Source organism: Humulus lupulus, chromosome 8 (genome assembly GCF_963169125.1).
Source record: "Humulus lupulus chromosome 8, drHumLupu1.1, whole genome shotgun sequence".
In the NCBI taxonomy this organism is placed as follows: Eukaryota; Viridiplantae; Streptophyta; class Magnoliopsida; order Rosales; family Cannabaceae; genus Humulus; species Humulus lupulus.
Window position 1 is genome coordinate 19,244,984 of NC_084800.1, and position 25,712 is coordinate 19,270,695.

The 25,712-nt window shown below is 34.4% G+C and overlaps 4 protein-coding genes across 4 annotated transcripts; 3 read left to right on the top strand and 1 right to left on the bottom strand.

Annotated features, from left to right (window-relative positions):
- The first annotated feature begins 502 nt into the window (after nt 1-502).
- On the top strand, nt 503-4,436 carry LOC133795263 (polyadenylate-binding protein RBP45). Its single transcript, XM_062232718.1, has 6 exons — nt 503-913; nt 1,316-1,787; nt 3,486-3,541; nt 3,621-3,751; nt 3,838-3,931; nt 4,065-4,436. Exons 1-6 carry the CDS (start codon nt 626-628, stop codon nt 4,239-4,241), a joined length of 1,218 nt encoding a protein of 405 aa, XP_062088702.1. The 5' UTR covers nt 503-625; the 3' UTR covers nt 4,242-4,436.
- A 3,165-nt stretch (nt 4,437-7,601) lies between these two features.
- LOC133795265 (uncharacterized) lies at nt 7,602-9,187 on the top strand. The gene is given in 2 exon segments (XM_062232720.1): nt 7,602-8,817; nt 8,819-9,187. Coding segments are annotated over 2 exon segments (882 nt in total). The 5' UTR covers nt 7,602-7,984; the 3' UTR covers nt 8,868-9,187.
- Nucleotides 9,188-10,196: 1,009 nt separating this feature from the next.
- Nucleotides 10,197-10,926, top strand: LOC133795267 (15.4 kDa class V heat shock protein). Its single transcript, XM_062232722.1, has 2 exons — nt 10,197-10,400; nt 10,499-10,926. Exons 1-2 carry the CDS (start codon nt 10,250-10,252, stop codon nt 10,765-10,767), a joined length of 420 nt encoding a protein of 139 aa, XP_062088706.1. The 5' UTR covers nt 10,197-10,249; the 3' UTR covers nt 10,768-10,926.
- Nucleotides 10,927-11,157: 231 nt separating this feature from the next.
- Nucleotides 11,158-21,117, bottom strand: LOC133795266 (uncharacterized). The gene is made up of 27 exons (XM_062232721.1): nt 20,313-21,117; nt 19,664-20,132; nt 19,470-19,555; nt 19,171-19,284; nt 18,880-19,068; nt 18,731-18,796; nt 18,582-18,638; nt 18,328-18,450; nt 18,119-18,235; nt 17,698-17,805; nt 17,487-17,616; nt 16,904-17,041; nt 16,334-16,510; nt 15,634-16,247; nt 15,307-15,462; nt 14,985-15,140; nt 14,708-14,863; nt 14,381-14,536; nt 14,059-14,214; nt 13,782-13,937; nt 13,465-13,620; nt 13,158-13,335; nt 12,860-13,074; nt 12,469-12,658; nt 11,931-12,156; nt 11,688-11,843; nt 11,158-11,568 (listed from the first exon to the last, which is right to left on the bottom strand). The coding sequence occupies exons 1-27, from the start codon at nt 21,015-21,017 to the stop codon at nt 11,487-11,489; spliced, it is 5,232 nt and encodes a 1,743-aa protein (XP_062088705.1). The 5' UTR covers nt 21,018-21,117; the 3' UTR covers nt 11,158-11,486.
- Between the last annotated feature and the right edge of the window lie 4,595 nt (nt 21,118-25,712).

Genomic DNA, 25,712 nt, shown 5'->3' on the forward strand with positions numbered 1-25,712 from the left:
CAACCCATTAACCTATTTATGATACATTTATGACTCATTTAACAAGTTTAATATAAACAAATTAACATATTTATAAATTATGTACTTATTTTAAATACAAAAATATGATAGATAAAACATATAATTTTAAATAAATCATAAATGAGTCAATTTCATGTTAAACATGTTCGAATGAGTGAGTTTCATGTTAAACATGTCAATCCGAACCCAACCGGTTTATCAAACAGATTAAACAAGTCAACTAAAAAATAACTTAAACATATTTTAGATAAACCCAAACTCATTAATTTTAAGCCCGTGGCCATTAGGCATAGAAAGTAAAATTTTCAATATAATATTTGAGTCCATTGCTTGTAGTAAATAGATAGAACTAAATAAAAATTGTCGACATTCTCTTCTATTACTAGTAATATGACACGTGTAAAGATTACGTGCATTTTTTTTCGAAATCTTAGCCCCAACCCTTTTACAATCATTCATATACAGTCGCTACCGATTTCTCATTCCCCTCTCTCTTTCTTTTGGGACCTCTCCTATCTAGGGTTAGGGTTTCTCTCGCTCCCAAAGAAAACCCTCTCGGTCCCATTCCTCTATCTCTCGTTCTCTCTAATCTCAGTTTCTCACTATGATGCAACCCGGGTCAGGTGTGGCTCCGCCAGCCATGGGCCAGCAGGCTCAGCAATACTCTCAGCAACCTCACCAGCCCTATATGATGATGCCTCCGCCGCCGCCACAAGCTGGTCAGGCGCCTCCCATGTGGGCTGGTCAGCCCCAGATTGCACCGCAGCAGCCTCAGCCTACCCAGCAGGCTCAACCTACAAGCTCCGACGAGGTCCGGACGCTTTGGATCGGCGACTTGCAGTATTGGATGGAAGAGAACTATCTCTATGGTTGCTTCGCTCACACCGGAGAGGTTTGTTTCTTGATAATAAATTCTTATCTCTTGATCTGTCTTTACACTGTACTTCAGGTTTTATTACCAACTTTGTTATCTTTTGTCGCGTAAGTGTGGATCTTGTACACGATTTGTAGTATAAGGGATTTTATAATATATTTTTATTATTAATATTACCAGGGGTTTGTTTTAATATGAGATTTGTATTGAATTTTTGTTTTATATAAGTAACGCGTTCTTTGTGCGAGGGTCGTGTTCAAGAAAGAGTTCGTATTCGATGTTGGGTTAGTAGTTGAACTAGCTTTTGTTTCGACTATCGAGATAGTTGTAGAATGAAACGTATATTCACAAGCACGAATAGATGAGTTGAACTGGTAGTTTTGGTGAATTTTGTTAGTAAAGACGTGTTTTTTATTGCAGGTTGTTTCTGTTAAGGTCATCCGTAATAAGCAAACTAGTCAATCAGAGGGTTATGGTTTTATTGAATTTGTTAACCGCCAGGCTGCAGAAAGATCACTTCAAACCTATAATGGCACCCCTATGCCAAATGGTGCTCAGAATTTCAGATTAAACTGGGCTTCTGCAGGAGAGAAACGCTCCACCGAAGAAACACCTGATTTTACAATTTTTGTAGGAGATTTAGCTGCTGATGTTACAGATTACACTCTACAAGAGGTTTTCAGGGGCCGATTCCCTTCAGTTAAGGGTGCTAAGGTTGTGATTGACAGGCTTACAGGCCGCACCAAGGGTTATGGGTTTGTTAGATTTGGTGATGAAACTGAACAGTTGCGGGCTATGACTGAGATGAATGGTGTTCTCTGCTCTTCAAGACCTATGAGAATTGGCCCAGCTGCAAACAAGAATGCTGTTGGTGGTCAGCAATTTGCAAAAGGTTTGCCATTTACCTTTCATATGGTGCTGTCTCAAGGCAATCTTTGTTCTATGTTGCATTATGAGACAATATTATGATTTAGTTTAATGATGGTGTTACTTCATGCTTGTTCTTTTTGGCTCACTTTTATTGTTCTATTTGCATTTTTTTTGGGTACTTGGCTAGATTGCTACCTTTAATTATTATTTCCGAGTTCTATTTGATGCGCAGAAGTATGTTGAACATTTTGTTTTTTGAAGTTCCTTTCGGTTATGCTCTCGAAGATAAGCAGCAAATTTCCATTGTCATTTACTTCCTATAATTTCCTTAAAAAATTTGGGCAGCGTACATGCTATTAAAATCTTGGGAACTTATTAGAACTCATGTTGTCTCAAAGCAGGGGTGTCAAGAGGCTCTGTCATCTAGGGGCCTGCTACTGATTTCAGCTGAAATGGTATTCCCTTAGGGCGTGGCCTCGCTTAGGTCAGTTTCCCATTTATGTATGCGTTGCCCTTTATTCATGTGGCATTTGTTATGCTACATTGCTTAATTTTTTTTCCAGCTCGTTCTATTGGTTGAGCTTTCCGTAAAGTTACAACTCGTGACTGTTCTTTGTTGCTTAAAGTTTGAAGTCCAGGGTTTTGTTATAGGAGGTCCTAGTTTCTGTTTTCCTTCATTCCCGCATTTCCTGATTTCTTATAAAAATTAGTCTGTTTCTCCCAAGTGCAATTTGCAATTCTCACTATCTAATTAGCGACCAGTCCATGTGACAGGCTTTTTTAGCAGGGCTGGTGGCATCTAGTTGGAATTGCCAGATACTGTGTTGCCGGATAGTAATCATTGTGACTGTCACCTTCTACTTCAGTTTCTTACATGCAATTAATTCCAGTCCTTATTTTATATCTTCTTTATTTATATTTTTATGAAATATTAATTTTAATGTTCAAATTTCAGTTGGGGATATTTGTGTCAGTTTAAATGCTAAATACGTGTAGGCTTTTAAAGAAATGACTTGTCCTGTTGGCTTGGATATGCTTTTGGATTTCGGTTTGTCAATTTGTTACAACATTACAATCTACTGAAGCTTATTATCTTGATGATGTGATAACTATTTCTAAAACATAGAGTGCTGTTATATGTAAATCACTATTCTTATCGACCCATGCCAGATGGCTGTGCAGATTTTATCCATCCATTGTTGTCTGTAATCTGACTTGTCAATGTGTTTTATGTGGAAGTGTAATTCTACTATGACAGTTAAGAAGGCTGCACAGTTTTTCTCCATCTTTTTGGTTAGTTGTCTGCTGCTGCTGACATGTCGATGTTGTTTATGATGATAGCAGCAAGGCTTTATGGGTTCATATGCCTTGTTCTCATTCCTGATTAGTTGTTTTCATGACTTTCTGTTTGATTGATACCAGCCAATATGCGATATAATAGTTCTTATATTTTTTTCCTTACTCACGGCCAAATTATCTTTGAAGATGTGTAAAATCCTGGAGTATTGTTGTTGGTATCATATTTATGGATGGTTTATTTTTTAGGGTAATGAAGTGTAGTGAATTGTAAGTTACACTTAGGTTCATTTGGATGGCACCTTTTTTTTTGAAAAAAAATAAAATAAAATAGATTCTTATTTGAGGTAAGTGCATTCCGTTGTAGACGGTTTTTTCTGCTATGTTACTTTAATTATTTTTTTTAACTTATTTTCAATCTCAGCCTCATACCAGAATTCTCAAGGGGGACAGAATGAGAACGATCCAAATAATACTACTGTGGGTACCATATAAATATATTTCCTTCTTTATAAGTTCTACTTTTTGAGACATGCTTCTGACTAGAAACTTCTTGTAGATATTTGTTGGTAATCTGGATTCTAATGTTACGGATGATCACTTGAGACAAGTTTTCTCCCAATATGGTGAGCTTGTGCACGTGAAGATACCAACTGGCAAGCGCTGTGGGTTTGTTCAATTTGCTGAGAGGTATATTTATTTCTAGTAGTTTTATCAATGACATGCATTCGTGAACTGCATTCTTGATTGTTCTGTTCTATTTTTATGGTCATCAGGAGCTCAGCTGAAGAAGCCCTCCGGTTACTCAATGGAACCCAATTGGGAGGGCAAAATATTAGACTGTCTTGGGGCCGCAGTCCAAATAAACAGGTTATTGTCTAGTCTATGTCTTAATATCAGATTATTGTGTTGAATGACTTCTTTTTTCTCTAAAATTCATTTGATATGTTGCCCCTGTAGTCTGTACCATACTGATGTATTATATTTTGTGATGTTTTCTCAGACCCAGCAAGAAGGAAATCAATGGAATGGCGGTGGCTATTATGGATATGCACCAGGACACGAGGGCTATGGTTACGCCCCGGTTTCTCAAGACCCCAACTTGTACTATGGAGGGTACCCGGGTTATGGGAACTACCAGCAGCCACAGCAGCAGCAACAACAAGTGGGCTACAGTTGAGGAATATTAGCCTGTCCGTGGGCTTGTGTCAAAAGAACTCAATAATGTTTAGATAATTTCTATTTCGTTTCTGGATTATGCATTTTAGGCTGTGATTTTGTATTTTGCTGAAAAACATAACAAGTTTTGCTACTCCAAATTATGTTTAATTTATATGTGCTTTTGGATGTGGATTTGATATGTACATCCCAAGTATTTTTGAGAGCCCCCATGTGGTCTTGGCCAGCAACAAATTATTTTAGTGCCCGGCTTCTAGTTTATTAGAGAGATGTTGAGAAAGCAGTTTTATCTTACCTTCTTTCTATGAATTGAAAGACCAGAAGTGTTGCACTTCGTAATAATTGTCTAGAGAGGACTTTTGGTGTGTTTAATTATTGTTTGAATGATCTATTATTAATGTCGTGTTAGATAAAGTGATGATGAAATTTCAACTATTTTCATGTATAATTGCAAAAACCGACCATTCTAATTAAATAAAAAAATTGGATATCTAATTGTAATTGGACCGACTAGGGTTGTTGGATGGTATGTCCGTGTTCCAAATTAATTATATTATAAACAAATTTAAAATATTTTTATTATTTTGAACTAATTAGTGTTAATATTAGGTGACATATGGCTGCAAAATAAAAATGGAATGGTATGTAATTGAAATGGAATTTTAATTTTTTTGTTTGTTAGATATTTTAGAATTGATAATTGAATAAGGATTATTATATTTGTTATAGTATGAAATGGAATGGAATGAGATGAAATTTATATTATTTTGACTAAAATATTTTTTTACTTTTATATATGATTTTTTTAATCAAATTATCATTATTTTTAAATGTTTTTTTACCCTTATATATAAATTAAACAAATAAATAATATATTTTATACATAAATATAAATATTTTGTAAAATGAAGTACAATAAAATATCATTAGTACTGCACATTAAAAAAAATAAACTATTTTTCTTTTAAACAAAGTAACAACAAAATATAATGCATTGAAAATTTTAAAAATAATTGATGCACCAAAAAGGACAAAACACATTTTACATTTGAATGACAAGTCCATCCATTTTTAATGGAATCTGAATTCTTATAGATAAGTGAAAAGCAATTGCAATGGAAAAGTGATTCCATTATGAAAAAGTGAACCAAACATAGAAAAGCTTTCCCTTGCCATTATATTCCAATGGATTCCTGTCAACCAAACACTATCTTAGATTCCTATAAAATAGATTAGCAAAAGATAATTGAATTGGATTTGATTGGTTGAATAAATGAATATGATTTTTTTATGTATATACAATAAAAACAAAGAAACTACACTATTAATATAATATAACATAACAATATACAATTTATATAACAATTGAAAAATATATAATAATATACAATTTATATTTCTTCTATATAATAAATGTGTAGATAACAGATATTTTTAGTTTTAACGGGTTTTTATTTTTTTTTTCCGTTAATTTTAACAGAATATTCTTATATTTAACGTTAGATAGTAAACATGATTTAAACTTAAATAAAATAAAATAAATAAATAATTAAACAAATTAAAGTAGCATATTTTTGAGATATTTTACAATAATGATTATTTAAAAATAATAAAACCATATATTTTATAACTTAAATAAATTTAGTAAAACTTAAACTTAATATTATATTAAATATATAATATATAATCTTTTATTGTCACTGCTAAATTAAAAAAATATAACAAATATAAACTTAAACAAAAATAAATTAATTAATTAATTGAAAAATGCTATTTTTGAGATATTTTATAATAATTAAATCATATTTATTTAAAAATAATAAAAACATACATAATTTTGTTTATCTTATAAATTTGTGTGATAATTTGTTTTTTATCAAATGATTAAAGCTCATTTTCTTCATCAAATTCACCAAAGGACATTGTGAGATTTATTAGAAACTAAAAATAGTTGATGCATGAATTATTGTCTACGTAAGCTATGACTTTTTCTATTCTTATTTTATTTCTATTATTAATTTATTTCTAAATATTATTGTATTTTATATATATGTCATGTATCCATGTACATATATATCTATATCAACGTTGTGTTTAGATATCATATATGTAGAAATTATTAATATAAATATTTATATATACTATAAAATTATAATTCATTTGATTATATATATAATATATATTTAAAAAAAAAACAGTGAACCAATTTTTATTAAAATTATAAATAATATTTACAACTTTAAAACTAAGCAAACGTAGATTACACATTGCTTCTATCTAGTAACAAATGACACATATCAAGAAAATAAAAGTAACTTTCTATGTATATATATTTAATTTTTTAAAAAAATATATGGATTAATTTTGAAAAATCAAATCAACTATTTAATAATCATATATTTATAAAATAATTTAAATTTTAAACAACTTCATTTGACTAGCCAATTTATTTATTTTTTAAAAATAAAAGATAAATAATTACAAAAAAAACTATACAAACAGATCAAGATAAAAGATAAACAAAAATGTAAAATAAACATATTTTTGAAATAAAAATATATATCAATAATTAGTAAACATTACATATGACAAAAAAAACCGTGTACAAAATAAATCATACTCATGCCACTATATAATGTACAAAAATAGCAATAACAAATTACTAAACAAAACTATTTACTTTTATTAGACATTCAACCAAAATGTACTATAAAGTAAACAACACTTCAACATTTACAATTAAAAAACAAAAGTTAATAAACAAAAAAGTTGAATTTTGAAATATCTACTATTAAAAAAACCATAAAAAGAGAGCAATATATAAAAAAAAAGTAAATCAATAATTAGCAAACATTTTGTATCATAAAATAAAAATCTACGTAAAATTAAATCTTAAAGCTTTCAACTATGAATGCACAATTTTTTTTATAGATGGATAGTAAACAGACTTGTATACTTTTGTTATATTTACCTTTCAAAACACAACAAAAAATAAAAAAAGTAAACAATATCTAGTACAGGAATGAATATTGGGCTCAAATAGGGTAACTTCTAGATTACAACCCATTTAATTAGCATTTTATCTGAAACTCCATTAAAAGAATAAACTAATTAATTAAAAACAAACCATACAGTCAAATAATATAAAGAAAATAAATTAATAATATTTTACATTCTATTTATAAAAAATATATTATAATGTAAATATCTTAATTTGTATTAATAATGACATTAAATATTAATGGAATGCAAAATATATAGGTATAAATCTGCAAGACTATTCGAATATGGCAGAAAAAGATTGGGCCAGCATTTCCTTTGTTTTACATCTAGCCCAGCCCACTCGTCGCGTCGAAACATTTTTTCTGTCGAAACTGGTGTAGTTTTCGTACTACAGAAGTCAATAGTCCAACAACCTTACTTGGAATGTGACTCGCTTTTCAACTCTTCACTTCGCTTCCTCATATCTCTGTGTCTGGAACAACCAAAGTTGGGCTTCAAAGCTGGTATGCCGTATTAATCTTCCTCCCACCCCTATACTTTTACACTTTAGTAAATCCACTTAGTCTAGCATTTGTGGGTGTTCGATTTGTACAACAAGCACTGCAGTTCTTTGTTGTTCTGTTTAGAAACAGTAAGGATTATATATTTATATTATTTATATTATTGAGTATAGTGATATTTCATCTGGGTTTTGGGTATTGTCAAAGAATTGTTCAGATCAGATCTGGTAGAACAGCCTAGATGGACTTTTATCTGAAGAACCTGTTTGATAGATTCCAAGAGCAATTTGGTTCAGGTCCTGGGTTTGGTCCTGGATTTGGGACATGTCTCATGAAAGTAGAAGGCATTACTCCTGGTTTTATTAAATATGTGTTTAAAGCGTCGACAGCTCTATATAGGACTGATCCATGGAAGAGGTTGCGTCCAATACATCTTTTTGGTGTCATGGTTGGGAAGGATTCAGATTGGTCTGGCAAGAAGCAGCCTTTCCCATGTCTACAATTCATCGGAGGAGATGGTGGGGATGTTGGTTTTCACATGTTTCGATCTGTAAATGATGCTAGGAAGGTGACTGGCAGAAGAGAAACTATTCGAGTTTCTAATATAGAGATTTTGAGGGTCACATATGAACCTGAGTCATTGATGTTCCCTTCAAATCGCAAGATGATCAAAACCTTGTCATTAGAAGAATCAGGGACAGATCGCTATCCTGTAATGGATGTTGCCTGTTGCACACCATCTGGGTCTCTGCAGTTTAGGAGTCTAACTCTTGAGGAGCTTAGGTTTGTGTGTGCTGTCATGAAAGGCATGGCTTTGGTGCATCCTTTGCTTCAGGTTGATAGAGATAGCGGACCAAAGTGGTCAAGGCTAATGTACTTTGAACCATTTATTGAAACAGTTGATGTTCAATGGCCTCCAGAAATGGCCAAAGGCGGCCATGACCTAGTTGCAATGACGATTTCGTACCCGCCTGGTCAGGCTTATGAAGACAAGAGTTGCTCTACAGCAAGCTCAACCCCAACCAAATATGCAGAACCACCTAAGGAGGATTCTTATGCTGATGTAGAATTGCTTGAATGGCAGCTTGCAGAAGGGTGCAACCTGTGACAAAAGAGTTTCATAGAAAGTAGGCAGCTTAATCAAAACTCAAAAGGTCATTTGGGGAAGTGTAGTGGCTATTCTCACTGCCCGTTTGGCCCCTTTGGGTGGCGTTTGAAGGTGAAGAGTATCCTCCTGCAACACCTTTTCCACCATCATTCAGAAATAGGTAGCAGAGTGAGTGAGGGTGAATCTTGTGAGATGGGTATCAGGAGGAAACCTCTAGTGTGGATTTTTAAAGTAGTGAAATTTGATTGATCTCAGTGAATTTCAACATCAAGTAAACCTTTTTTGTGTGTATTTTTTTGTCTTCTGTCCATTGAAATAAGATTTACCCGTTTCCAATTTTTTCTCCATTGATGCTTATAATATGATTAGAAGGGCATATAACGACTTCATTTCTATTGTGTTCTTCCACCTCGTGATTAATAAAGATTAATAAAGCTGAGCAGTCATTCCCAATTTCTAGCTTTTTAAAAGATAAAAGAGAAATTTTTCTATCAGTAAAAGATCAAATTTTTGTTGACCGAGTAATATCTTTGGCTAGTAAGTATAACTAACTAAATAAATAAAATTGAGTTTCACTTGTGATTGTGAAAGGCACCTAAACCTCAAGAAAATCTGGAAAACTTTTCCCAGACGTAAAGTATTGTGCTCTGCTATTAAAAAATATTGATTTTTTCTTTCTACATCATGCTTGTTTTGTACTTCATAGTTTACCAACCAATAGCCATATGAATGTTTCCGGTGACAGTTTTATTTATGTGTTTTTTTTCCCTTTATTTTCACACAATGGATTTCAAAGAGTGTTTCTTCAAAATCATCGCAGCCTAATTTGGAGGTTCAACATACAAATATTCAATATATACATGATGTTTGAGACATTTTTTTACTCAAAATGTACACACAGATGTGTAGTAATTTTTTTTTTGACAGCATTGTTAATCACCCATAAAAAGTGATATGGTCTCATCCTAAATAAATATGTGGATGAAAAACTGATAAAATAGTGTATGCAATTTGTGGGTAAAAAACATATGCGTCTACATTTTTTTTTTGGCAAATAGCATTCAAATTGAGTAACTATTCACTTATTTGGGTTTACTAAAGAGTAATATGGGATATAAGAAAAATGCAATTCTGTTTTGTATTTAGGTTTTAACACTATCCAATCATTATTTTAATTTTCAGTTCCATGAGCTTCATCAACTACCTAAATTTCTATTTTCCCTTTTTTTCTTTCTTTTTCAAATGATAATGGTAATCAATCTCACTCATAAACCTCAGCCCAAAGCCTCAAGGGCCCACAACCAACTTGACAACTTGTTGGGCCTATAAAGTCCACCAACTGCCCTCCTCTTGAACCACAATCAATCAATCATCACCATCATCAATATTGCACAAGCAATGGAGCTTCCAGTGGTACACCCTGCAACTGCTGCATCAAACCAATATCTCTTTCCCTCTCATCTCCTTTTTCCATACAATTTTGTCCCAGAAAACCATGTTCACTGGTCAGAAACTCCCGATTCTCACATTTTCTTAATAGATCTCCCTGGTAATTAGCCTATCTTAATAACTTTTAATCTTTTTTTTTCCCTTTCCTTGAGAGAGTTCAGCGATGATTTGTATTTTGTAATATGTCTGTGTGCGCAGGTGTAAGAAAAGAAGAGATAAAAGTGGAAGTTGAGGACTCGAGGTACCTCATAATTCGAACTGAGGCCATTAATGAGTCAACAGAACCTGCAAGGACCTTCATGAGGAAGTTTAGGCTTCCGGGTAGAGTGGATATTGATGGAATATCAGCTGGATATGAAGATGGAGTTTTGACAGTCACAGTTCCAAGATCTTTTAGGAGAAGGGGTTTCTTTATTGATCCAGCAGATGTGCCTGAACGCCTAGAAACTCTGGCAAGGGCTGCTTAGACATTTCATGTACTTTAGCTAATTCTGTTGTTTCCATTGTGAAAGTGTTGTGATTATTTAGAAAAATATGATTGCATAATTTGATGTCTGCCATGTAGACTATTAACATTTATACATGCATTTCTATATATAATAAGATAATGTTGATTGGTGGGACCATTTTATTCTAATTCAAGTGAGCGCAGCAGATATTTTTGGAGGCAGAATCTGAATCTCCCCGGTATTCAAGAAGATAATTTGTTTTTGGGGGCAGCCGTGGTGGGGACCACACTGTCTAATTAAACTATTCATTGATAACAGGAAAAAAAATCCCAACTTGCTCAATTATCTTAGTTAAATATCTGAAAATTGTGGAAGCCATTTGGATGATGTGACCTAAAACTTCCAAAGGAAAACAAAGGCATACATAAATTACATACTTGGCAAATTAGGATCTTAAGGTACTCCATGCAGAATAAGTAATAACACTGTATTATGTTACATGACTTAACAATTTCTACATGATCACTTCGATCAACCAAAATAATAACAATTAAAAAAAAATCCTACAGTATCATAAACAACATTCTAAACCTGACTAACTGCAGCATCACTCAGTTTCTAACTAAAAAAGTAAAAACACTACCTTTCAATTGAACGTGCATGTTCAATTTTGAACAATCAAAGACCGTGTCCCACAGCATCATATACAACACCACCACCACCATTCACTCGTCACTTTAAGTTGCCATTTTAAGAAGATGAACAGCCTCTTTTAATCTTCTATCTGTTTGTTCTTTCGTATTTGGTCCTCGAACGTTCCTGTATTAAACAAAAGTGATCAATCTTTCAGTTTTCGATGACATGTTTATTTCAAAAAGTCTTCAAAAAATTTGAGTGTCCTAAGATGAATAATTAGACCCAAATAAATATATACATACCTCTTCTCCTTAATTGCCTTCCTGGTAAGTTCCTCAACAAGATTGCGTAGCCTTTTCAAGAAGGCAGGTTTCTTACGTATGATTTCAATTCCTTTACGAGTTGAGCATACTTTCCTCAAGAGTTCAGAAGCAATAAAATATCCTTCCTCTTTGTTCCTGAAAAAGCAAAAGGGTTGTTGGTAATTTTTTCATAGATGAAAGAAGACTACTGTTCTCAATTATCAAGGGAACTGATATATTCACCTTAGCATCTCCAATAGAATAGTTTCTATGAATCCATGACAGTCAACTATCACTTCAACCAGATGGGGATAGCGGGCAAGGTTCCTAAGAGTAGAGAGTGCATGCTTTAAAACCTCCTGATCGGGTATGCTTCGACTGACAGATTGAATAAGCTTCAGCAAAGTGTTAATGGCTCCTGCATCCACAAGCTTCTCACAGCATTTTTGAGAGTACTGTGTAGCCATATCTGCACAGACACAAAGATTGACATAAGAATAAATGCCAATGATCTGAGAACCTCATATAACAACTACACATGATCAAGGACTGGCCTTAGAGATGAATGAAATCTTAAAACTGAAAGACATGAGATGATGCATGGATCTGTTTATAAGTAAAACGCAAAATCATATAACTGATCAGGAATTTCAACAGCCTAGTATATAACATAAAAACATATCAGCCAAATCGCACCGAAACTCTAAAATATGAAACAGAGAGAAATCATGCAATCAATTTTAAAAAATCACGCAAAGTTTCTATTCTTTTCTCTTCTCACCTAAAGTTGCACAAGTATGAAGAATGCCACTAATGCTTTTCTTGCTCAGTAATTCTGAGAGTGCTGCTATAAGTCGGTTTATGATGCGCATGCCATCATCCACATTTGCAGCTGTGTTTTGCATTCTCAAGCGCAAATCCAGTAGCTGTCCTCTTGAATCTTTCCGTGCAAGGTAACCCTTCCAGTAGGACTATTATTTATAAAGTCAAAAGGACAATTATCAAATTCAGCCAACTGACTTAAAAAAGAAATGCAAGGACTTAAATTTGCACAACCATCTACCTTAACAATGAAACCAAAATATCCATTCAAAAGTCATCATGAAAAGTAAATAGCATGAATGTAGCAGAGCAAGCAACATAAGGAAACAAGAAAAAAAGAAACATCTTACTTGTATCACAATGATGTGTTGCCTCTCTCTAGTAGCATTCCTTCTAGCAATCCAACCACGAACATGCGATTGAATTATTATGGCAGACTTTGTTTTCTGATTAAGTGACAAAACACCCCTCCACCACCTTTGTAATTTTAAAACAGAACGAAGAGCAAAGTTTACTTCACAATTCTGATGAGCACTAGGGAGGACTGCATATTTGGAAGAAACACCTACAACAACCCAAAATTGATATTATTTCCAATTGTAAGGAAACCAGGACTAATAAAGGACGAAAAAAAGAGAGCCAGATTACCTATGAGCTTCTTCTGAGTTATGTGCCCCCTGACAAAACGTTGAATTTCAGATGTTGCCTGAATTCGACAATAAAATACCTTCCGGCAAATAAGACCTCGAATAGCACTTTGAATCATTATTACAGCACTTCTTTGGGACAAGAAGTTCCTTCTTACCAACCAACCTCGACAATGTTTCTGAAATTGTATAAGCAATGTAGAGACATTACATACAACTATTACTTTATAAAGGGGTAGAAATACCAGAAACAGGGAATACAATTGCACACAAAATGTTAGGCATACAACATTCAATAAAATTCCTACCTGAATTGTAACAATAAGATGCCTACGTCTACAAGCTTCTCTATGGCAATAAAATTCCTTCCGGCATTTCAGACCTCGAATAGCACTTTGAATCATTAACACAGCCCTCCTTTGGGACAAGAAGTTCCGTCTTACCAACCAACCTCGGCAATGTCTCTGAAATTATTCAAGCAATGTAGAGACATTACATATTACTTTATAAATGAGTATAAATACCAAAAACGAGAAATACAATTGCACAAAAAAAGGTTAAGTTAACAACATTCAAGATTGAAGTCAGTAAGAGCTCCACAGTTACACTAGGAAAGCATAGTTACCTGAATTGTAACAATGAGATGCCTACGTCTACAAGCTTCTCTATGGCAATAAAATACCTTCCGGCATTTCAGACCTCGAATAGCACTTTGAATCATTAAGACAGCCCTTATTTGGGACAAGAAGTTCCTTCTTACCAACCAACCTCGACAATGTCTCTGATATAATCATATAAATACCAGAAACAAGGAACACAATTACACTTAAAAGGTTAGGCTAACAACATTCAAGAAAGAATTCAATAAGAGCTCCACAGTTACACTAGCAAAGCATAATTACCTGAATTGTAACAATGAGATGCCTACGTCTACAAGCTTCTCTAAGGCAATAAAATACCTTCCGGCATTTCAGACCTCGAATAGCACTTTGAATCATTATCACAGCCCTTCTTTGGGACAAAAAGTTCCTTCTTACCAACCAACCTCGACAATGTCTCTGAAATTGTATAAGCAATGTAGAGACATTACATAAAACTATTACTTCATAGAGGGGTAGAAATATCAGAAACAGGGAATACAATTGCACACAAAAGGTTAGGCTTACAACATTCAAGATTGAAGTCAATAAGAGCTCCACAATTACACTAGCAAAGCATAGTTACCTGAATTGTAACAATAAGATGCCTACGTCTACAAGCTTCTTTATGGCAATAAAATTCCTTCCGGCATTTCAGACCTCGAATAGCACTTTGAATCATTAACACAGCCCTCCTTCGGGACAAGAAGTTCCGTCTTACCAACCAACCTCGACAATGTCTCTGAAATTATTCAAGCAATGTAGAGACACATTACATGTTACAACTATTACTTTATAAATGGGTATAAATATTAGAAACGAGGAATACAATTGCACACAAAAGGTTAAGCTGACAACATTCAAGATTGAAGTCAGTAAGAGCTCCACAGTTACACTAGCAAAGCATAGTTACCTGAATTGTAACAATGAGATGCCTACGTCTACAAGCTTCTCTATGGCAATAAAATACCTTCCGGCATTTCAGACCTCGAATAGCACTTTGAATCATTAATACAGCCCTTATTTGGGACAAGAAGTTCTTTCTTACCAACCAACCTCGACAATGTCTCTAATATAATCATATAAATACCAAAAACAAGGAACACAATTGCACTCAAAAGGTTAGGCTAACAACATTGAAGAAAGAAGTCAATAAGAGCTCCACAGTTACACTAGCAAAGCATAATTACCTGAATTGTAACAATGAGATGCCTACGTCTACAAGCTTCTCTATGGCAATAAAATACCTTCCGGCATTTCAGACCTCGAATAGCACTTTGAATCATTATTACAGCCCTTCTTTGGGACAAAAAATTCCTTCTTACCAACCAACCTCGACAATGTCTCTGAAATTGTATAAGCAATGTAGAGACATTACATACAACAATTACTTTATAGAGGGGTAGAAATACCAGAAACATGGAATACAATTGCACACAAAAGGTTAGGCTTACAATATTCAAGATTGAAGTCAATAAGAGCTCCACAATTACACTAGCAAAGCATAGTTACCTGAATTGTAACAATAAGATGCCTACGTCTACAAGCTTCTTTGTGGCAATAAAATTCCTTCCGACATTTCAAACCTCGAACAACACTTTGAATCATTAACACAGCCCTCCTTTGGGACAAGAAGTTCCGTCTTACCAACCAACCTCGACAATGTCTCTGAAATTATTCAAGCAATGTAAAGACACATTACATGTTACAACTATTACTTTATAAATGGGTATAAATATCAGAAATGAGGAATACAATTGCACACAAAAGGTTTAGCTAACAACATTCAAGATTGAAGTCAGTAAGAGCTCCACAGTTACACTAGCAAAGCATAGTTACCTGAATTGTAACAATGAGATGCCTACGTCTACAAGCTTCTCTATGGGAAATCCATTGACGCACAAAAGATTGAACAATAGTTGTTGACTTAATTAAAATTCTGTTTTGTAAATAAGCCTTCAAACATCTGAACATTCGAAAAGTACTTTGGATTTTTAGTATTGCTAGCCTTTGACTTTGAAAACTTCTTCTCAACAACCAACTACGGAAATGACACTGGATTTTTGTTGCTGCGAAGTGTTGATTTTGGAAAGAGTTGCAAAAAATAGAATCCTCCAAAGCAAAGTGAACTTCAGCAGGTGAAACCATCTGAAGATCATGTGCACCCTTTTCTTGATGTAAATATAAAGGTTTCTCTATTTGAACAACCTCACGAATGTACCTAGACCTTGCTAACCACCCTCGAATGTATTTTTGAATGATCATAGAAGCATTGACTAAATTACTATCTGGTACATCACTAGTTATAATATCACGACTATAGTGTCTCCGAGTAATCCAATTCCTGGCCGCTTGCTGTATAAACAATGCTGACTTCCTTAGCTTGACAAAACCATGCCTGTCAATAATGAATGGGGCATATCTCTTCCAGTGTTCAGACTGCTTCCATCTTTCTAATCAACCAAATGGCCTAAGTTAGTAAGATACTTTATTAAATATGCTTATTGTTAATAATGAACCAATGGAAATAAGAAAGTACCACACGGAGATTCTTGTACTTGAATAGCAATAAAATTTGTATATGATGGTTTATTCCTTGCAATTAACAGAGCCCGAAAAACAATTTGCAAAATTGAAGCAGCATTTAACATCTTCAAAAATTTGCGGCGTTCAATCACCCGCTTGAAGTGAGATTGTATGATTTTGGCAGCATTTTCTATTGGCATCACATGGATTGCTCAGTCAGAAGGAGAGAATTATAGATCATAACCCAAAATATAGGAAAATCAACTTAAATGTGAACACAAAAGTCAAGATTCCAAATAAGAAATTAAAATGAATAGAGCTTATAAATATAATAATAAGAAAATAAAAAATAGTATTTAGTAAGCATTTGTCCCTAGACGTGAAAATGAAAGCGGGTAACAAAATAGCCCTTAAGATTCTACACTTGAGAACATATAACAAGGCAAAAAAAAATACTAGTTAAAGACAAATTACAACAAAAAAAAAAAAAAAACTCAATGACAAACTGATCCATGACAATTGGCATGTAGTTTAAAACACAAAAATTGAGGCCTTCGGCTTAGCTTACAACTAAAATTATTACCTCTCTGAGAGTTGGCGTTGTCTATGTTTACAGATAAATGCTGAAAATTAGATACAGCTGGTTTTGCAACTGAAGGATAATTCCTTTCTGTCATATCTTGCCACCAAGCCTGGATGGCTTTAAACTTTCTTGCAGCATCTGTATGTAGGAAAAAGAAAAGATTTAAGAAAGCCTAAACAAGTTTTAAACAACTAAATAAAAATTTATGGCTTATGAAACAAAGAACTAATTTTTTCACACTGATACATCCTATGAAACAATTCTCAATAAAAAGTTAGAAGTGCGGGCATATAAAATCCAAACCAATAATAAACCTCATACCATGGCTTGACAAAACAAAAAAACACAGAAGAAAGGGAAATGGTACTGGGCCTAGTGGCTCTTCAAGGAGTAAAAGATGAATATTACTGAGGAAGTTAGTACTACTTGATTAAAAAGTATTGAAAACAACTACTTCATAAGACACTATCATGTTTTCAGCAACAAAAAAAAATGCAACTGTAAAAAGGGTAAGAAAGATACTACATAATAATGAGATACACTTCTAAAAGAGAAACCACTGGTTATAAAAAAATGATATAACCTTCAGTACTTTGGCCATGAGTATTGTCTTTGGTTTGCATTACTTCTGGACTATATTGCTCCACACTAGAATACTTTCTCCCTGGACCTTGACAGTGACAACCCAAGAATTTATGAAAATTCAATTGATCCTGGCAATGAAACAATATTTTTAATTATCTCAAGCACGAGACAAAGAAACTGAAATCACAAAACTAGCACTTCAGCGTTACCATATTTTTCTTGACAATTAATTGTGATGCTAGGAACACCAATAGGACCACGACACTCCTATCATTACATGCACCATTAAATTCAAGTATGTCACTGATTTGTAGAACCTGTTGAACAAAACCAATCATAAGTATTATTGAACAATCCAACATTAATCTACAATATTCACTAAAAGCAACAAGCATTCATTTGTTTCTCAGTCAACATCACTAGAATGTTAAAAACAATAGTATTAAATTCCAGTTATGATAAGGAGCATGTCCAACTACTGAAAGCTTTCAGTGCATTATTTCCCCACACCAGTTTACTTGTTCATAGAAATCTCACACGCTTCAACATTATAAGACTAATTTCGCCATATGTACTATGCTAGATGTTGAGCTTAAAGATATGTACATCTAGTATCCACTAAACACTTACCTCCGGAAAATTTCCCAACAAAGTAGTCAGTTTCTGCGATAATAAAAAATTGTGGACTGCATCTGGGTAATCAACAACTAAAACAATAGATTCTTCAGCATTTGATCTACAAGAATCCTGAAACAAATTATCAAAATAAGTATAGAACAAAGGAAATTTCATTTGTCCAAGTATAAATCAGCGAAGACCAATAGAATATAATACAACACCTTTAATGAACAAGAGCAAGAAAGTTCCTTGCGAAAATAATAATCAAGTAGGCACCATATGGCTTTCCCATCAACTAAAGTTGAAAAATTGTCAATCTTGCAATCATACTTCTGACAGATAGCCTGAAATCAATACGAGTTATAAAAGTCCAGTAAATAAAAAAATAGAAAACATTAAACAGCACTTCAAACATTTTCATTGGCCGCTTTCCTGACAGGCAAAACTTGTCAAATGGAGGGGGAAAGACCAATACCTGGATCCAACTTAATAGCAATTCCAAAGGAGTGGTATTGGAAGTGTTCAAATGTTCCTGTTGAGTGGAAAAAAATATTAGAGCTCAACTATAATTCACCACACAACGCAAAAATAATTTTTTTATAAGGATTTTATTTTCATAGGTACCATATTAGGTCCACGAATTTTGTAAATTTCCTCAATTAACACTCCTTTCTTCATCAAAAGAGGTAGCTGCAGGTTTTACAAAAGTGATAAATAATAGTTAGATAACATAAACACCTAAATATTACACGATTATAAATGTAAGCTCAGACCTGCAGATGAACAAACATGTTCCAGAGCAAGGCAAGAGTTAACTCCTTATCCCCATCAGTAACATCATCTACCATAATCTCCACTCCATCATCATCGCATAAAGCTACACCAGCCTGCTTAAGATACTGCAGCACAACTCTACAATTTGCCAATGACTTCTTGCGAGTATCTGATGGAACTACCAATCTCTGCTCACACAATTAAGCTTGAAATTTCAAAACAATAAAATTAAAATATACTAAAAATAGCAAAAATCATTTGTTTACTTCCAGAAAAGAAAAGGGAACAACCGTTAGTATGGAGGAGTCGTCCAGCAAGAGCTGAGTAGCTCTACAGAGGCGGACACCATCTTGAAGATCAACAAATAAATCTTTCACTTGAAAATCATACTCAACAAGGGGACTCTGAAAAACAAAGTATGCATTATTCATAACCATCCAGTTGACAGCATAATATTTGAATTGACCCCAGGCCTATGCCCATCATCAATTAGAATTAACTAAATGAATATTAGAAGTCAATGATCTCAGACCTAAAAATATAAGAAGATAAAAGCAAATATAAACATAGTTCATTGAAAATCACATACCTGCTGATAAGATACTTTGTACCCTACTATCATCAGATGTGCTAGAATATTACCTTCTCCAAGCATAATATCTGATGACAAAAAATCTAATTTGGAACAGAAAAGAGAACAATGTCAACCTACAGAGGATAAAGTAACATTAATAAAGATGGAAAAATATTTAAGTTTTTATATGAGAACAAAAAGGTAATTACCATGGATCACCTGACGACTTGATTTACAAGTGGATTGAACTGTAAACAATAAAGGGGAACCTCCATCCACTCCATCAATACCATACTCAAGAGACAGACTGCTCTGACATTTAGTTCTATCAAGAACAAGAACAAGCAACAAAAATCTCTTCAATACAACATTCCCTAAAGTTTCATAATACCCCGGTCTGTATACACCCTCAACCATCTTGTTATAAGCATACGATTTTGCTAGGCCAGCATGCATAAAGAACTGTTTCTCAATAATCATCCTCAAAAATGCCATTTCTTCATCAAAACTAACATCTCCATCAGACAACAAAGACTCGCCACCGAGAATAATGTATAAGCCAATACGAAGCCAAATAGGATTGTAACACATAAGGGTTCTGATGGCTTTATCCCTTAGACCAACATCAGTTACTAAAGGGCAGTGTGCCTTCATTTTCAACCTCCCTTCATCAATATGCTGATGCAAAAAACAAACATCCAAGCACACACATTTCAGTTCATTCCTTAAACTCAACAAATATCCAAGCAAGCTGAGGCATTCATTTAAAGAGCATCACATAGTTAATAATACTAGCACAGTTTTTTTCCGCAAACATTGAAATGTACATCCCATCATTAGATAATTGAGAAACCAAACCTTAGACACTCGAGTCATAACATCAAAAATCTCCTTGCAACCGCCCAAGCTTAAATAAACCCGCATTCGCTGCTTCAAATCTTCGAAACTACAAACATCTTTCAACGAAGATTGCAGACTCGAATACCCAAACATCGAAAACCTCACCCCATTATCCTTATCCTCACCCTCCACTGCTCGCCATGACAAATCTCTCTGACGCTTCGGGTTCCGCCAGGCAGCGTCAACCCGGACCCCAATGCCCGGATAACTATCCCTCTTCCCCTGAGCCGATACCTGGTCAATTTGATCTCCATTCCCGCCATTGGTCGACAAATAACAGCCGCACGAAGCCGGGTTTTCAAACAGAAAATTAAGCCAGACGTTAAGCGACTTGGCTAGCGATTTCAGCGAGCGTTCATTCTCAATCTGGGTCTTACGAGAGGATTGTGACTGCTCAATTTCGAGGGCTTTGAGTTTACGAGCGGTATTGATCCGGGTCGACGGTGGAGCCAAAGAAGGCCGGCGGCGAAAAGACGACGACGAACAAGTCCGGGGGGTCTGTTTGGAAGCGGTGAAGAATTGAGTGCAAGGGGAATGGAAGTTGGGTTTATGAGAAGGGCGTTTTGGGGTTTTGAAATTCGAAATGTCTTTGAAAAGCGAAGAGGAAAACTTGTAGGGTGATGGAGACGGACATGGAAGTTCTTCTTCAACTTCCATTTCCATTGTTAGTGAGTGAGAGAGAAACTTCAAAGTTTTTTTTTTCAGAGTTTTCTTTGTCTGAGAAAGCCAACAGCACAACAGTAATCCCAAGCAAAGCAAAGGCAAAAGGGGGTTTTGTTTAAATTTTAAATTGAGGGAGCGAAGGCGGGACTATACTACTTAACTTACTACGCTACATGAACCAATGTGACACGTGCGAGGAGCCGCCTCCCACCTTTCACGTGCTGTATGAAAATAATTATAATTAATAATCTATTTATTTATTTTTAATCCATTATTCTTCTATTATTATGCACTTAATTATTTATTTATATATGTTTAATTAGTTTATTTTGTATTTTTAGTATTTACAAGACATTTGAGTGAAAATGAATAAATTTGTGATGTTTTACAAGCAATGGTTAAGCTCGAAATTACAAATCTGAAACTTCATACTTAATTTTAATAATTTTCCAATACTTTTTTGGAAATATACCTAGAAATACAATTTTTAGCTCTTTTTCTTGGCTTTCTATAGCTTTTTAAATCGTCCAATTCCAAGTTATATCGAGGAAGTTATGCTTAAAATACTTTCGGTCACTGCAGTAGAAAAAAGCCGAAAACGGGAAAACTTGCTACGGCCACGGCCTGGGGGACAAAACATAGTGGCCGTGGCCAGCAATGTCCCAGGCCGCAGCCGCAACCCGATTTTCTGGAAAATACATTTTTTTAGTGGCTGCGGCCGGCATTCGATTTTTTAATAATTTTTAATTTTTAAATGTAATTTTTGGGGGCTATAAAAAGGATTAGGGTTAACTTTTATTATAACTTTGTATTGTGATTTTTAGAGGCTAGAACAGCAGAGGAGGAGGAAAAAATATCATCATCTATATTCTTCAATCTAGTTTTTCTTTTTTCTCAAAACTCTTTTATTTTCATTGAATATTTATGTTTATGAATATGAATATGATTACGGAGTAGTTTTCTTTATAGTTAAGGGTTATTTCAAAATCTTAGACATGATATCTTGAATACATTGATGAATTTTATTCATTTTATTCCCTTGTATTAAATTGCTTCTATTTTTCTATTTAAATGTCATGGATCTTGTAAAATCTTGATTAGATGGCCACTAATTAAGGTTTTGCATTGTTCTACTATCATCTTAGGATTTCTATTCACCTAATAGTTTAGGATTCTAAGTAAAGTGATAAATTGCAATTAAGGTATTGTGACGGGTATTTTAATTGTGATGAGAAATAGAACCTAGGTTAAATGAATTGCATGCTTAATGAATTTGTTGCCTAGATTAATCTGTTTCTACAAAGTGTAATGCTTTTACTAGGTTAAATAGATTGCATGCTTAATGGGTTTATTGCTGGGTAAAAATGGTTAATTAAGAGCGCTTAACTTTAATTAATTATATTAGGAAAACTGGGATAATTGACTGCTTAAGTGTTATCTGCGGGGTTAATAGTTTAATCGGGAATAGGGAATATTATTCATCATTGTTGATAGATTGATTGTTGAAGGTGGAGAGTAATTCTTGACTATTTCTTTAATACCGTTATATCCTTAGTTATTCAATTGTTAATATTTATTTCATTTTATGTTTTTGGCTATTAAAACTAAAACCCATTTTTAATTTCAATCTAGTATTATTTTGAATAATAATTTGACCATAGTCCTCGTGGGTTCGACCCTTATTTACCGCTATACTGAAGTAGTTGGTGTAAGTGAATAAAAAAATACATATTTAAATTTGATATGGCATACGACACGCATCAATATATAATAACATCTATGCCTGCAATGGGCCAATATTATTGATGGACCCAAAACGGGTATGTTTTAAAAATTTATACTTGCAAGCGCACGAATCGTATATGGAATATAGTGTTCGTGTAAGCACGAGATCGAACCCAAAGGAGTTGTAACGATCCCAAATTCGCTAATGAGGCTTGAGGGCCTTGATTAGTGTGCTGGGAGAACATTATTGGGTTAAATGTGATTGGAATGACTTTATTAACTTAAATGCATAATTACATGATTAATAATGCTTGTATGACTATATTGATGTTTATGTGATATATATATATATATGATATTTGTGAGAACCACATTATTATGTGGGTAGGCTTGCAGAGCACGACTCGAGGCGATCCTAGGGCTAGATAGCGGGGAAAAGTCACAATGGGGCTTAGCAGTTGACTTTGGATAAGTCAAGGGTATTTTAGGTATCGGGTAGTTATTTAGACTATCGGGTTATGAAAATAGATATATGGAGATATATTTGAGATTAGGAAGTCTAGGTGGGAATATTGGGGGATATTACCATTTTGCCCTCGGGGACGTTTCCGGCACCCCGAGCCTAGGGATTGACTTAATGGGATAAGATTAGGCTAAAGCTTAAGGAAAACAGTAGACAGAAAATTAAACCGACCCTTTCTCCTTCTCAGCTCTATTCTCTCTCAAGGAAAAAACATAAGAAGAAACACACATGAATTTGCTAGAATTTAAGCTGGGATCTCAGAGGAATTCAAGGGGGGATTAGAGGCTAGCTCAAGGATTAGTCAGGGAACATTGATTCAAGGCTAAGGTAAGAATTAACTGTGTTTTGAAGTTAGAACTTTGAGCTTTTGGCTGAGTAATGAGGTGATTGTGATATTGATGTTTAAGGTTGAATTGGAGCTGGAAAACTTGGGAATTAACAGGGATTCTGCTTAGAAAAGGAGTTCAGCTGAAGAGGTAAGTTATAATTCATGATTTAGAGGTTTAAATTCGAGTCTTGCATGGCTGGTTTTAGTGTTTGAAGTTCTTGAGTTTCAGAAATCGAAGATGAGATTTCTATGAGTTTAGGCTGGGTTTTTATGTTGAATTGTGCTGGTAGAGTTGTTGTAAAAATGTTGGGATTGATTGTTGTTGAAACAGGGAACTTTGGGATGATTTTGGGTAAGGTTTTAAGCTTGGAAATGGAGGGATTTCTGGGTTCGAAGGGAAGGGCCGCGACTCTGTTCTAGAGCGTCGCGGCCCTACAACAAAGATGAGCCAGGAGGGCTCGGCCAGGGGTGAGCACCGCGGCGCCCAAAGCAAGGGTCGCGGCGCGTGTCTTCTTCCAGGGATGCCTTAGGTTCTGTTTTGAGGGCAGGGCCGCGGCTAAGCTTCAAGGGCCACAGCCCTTAGGTGCACACTTGAACGTTTAGGGTTTTAAAGCACGGGAATCTAGCCTAGAGTGCTCGGGATCGATTTCACCACCATGCTTGGTGGAATTCGAATTCCCAGAAGTTAGTTTTGTATCTGGAAACCCTTATTTGAATATTAATGGAACCCTACACCTTGGTTGTGACTAGGTGACAAAAGCTTAGGCTCGGGAACGGATCGTGCTTGAGGAGCGTTGCTCGTAATCCAAAACCGCAAAGATCAAAGGTAAGAAAACTACACCTGGTTGAATATATGTAATGGGACTATGGGTTCCCTATTGTGTATGCTTGAAAAGATGGTATTATGCCATGCAAGATATTTAGTGAACCAACGGCCTAAGGGTGCCAAAGGTTACACTAGCGCACAGGGCACGACTTGGCCACTGATAGCCGAGGACAGCTTAATATGCACTGAGCTCGGTTTAAACAGGCCGGAGTCAGTGGGATAAACAGAGGGTGCGACCTAAGTTGTCGGCCTTGATTATTATGTGATATGAATGTTATAAGTGATTGATTGCATCCTTGATTCTGAAAATATGTTGAATGATTAATGTGGATTATATGATGAGAGTTCATGCCTAGTGAGTTTATTATTTGTTATTATTGTATGTGTTGCACATTATGTTTTCTTGTTGGGCCTTGGCTCACGGGTGCTACATGGTGCAGGTAAAGGCAAGGGTAAACTTGATCAGCCTTGATTTGGAGAGCTCTGCGAGCGGAATGTACATGGCCAGCTGCTCAGCCGCCACGGTTGAGATTTAAGCAGGGACGCGAGACCCAAAAATTGTTCTTTTTGCCTTAATATGGCTGAAAATTGTCTGTATTTTGGGGAGTCTGTAATCCAACTTTTAAACTCTATTTCTTTTGAGATCCCATGTATATAACTGCTTAATTATATGAAATGAAACTTTTGAGACCAAAACCTTTTTAACCCTAGCTCACACATGTTTAGTGATACGTTTTTAAGTTAATGACTTGATTAGCAAGCCTTACACCTTTATAAGTACACAGTGTAGCGATCTTGGCTATCTAGGGCGTTACAGGAGTTGTCTAAAATCGAAAAGAAAACTATTTTAAACCAAAATTAATAAATTATAACCTAGTTCCAAAAATTGATGAGATTTTTGTATAATAAAAATAAAATAAAAGATAATAATAAAGATATTGAAGACAATATATATAACTAAATTAATAATTTTAAACAAGATAGTAAAAGAAATATTATTAAGATAATAGAATCCACAAAATATAAGTTCAATAATATTTAAAAATACATTGATTCCCAAGTTCTAGTAATAGTAGAAATTAATCAAACCATCACTTATTCAAATTAGATATTCTATTTAAGCACGAGTTTTTATAAAAATATAGGAGTTATCTTCACTTTTAAAATTATAACTTCAAAGCATTTAGTGTAAATCAATCTAATGAAATAACAAATAAATCAATGATCATTATTTATAAGGCAAAACATAATATTTTTGTTCTAAGCATTGGATGTGTACAATTTAATGACATA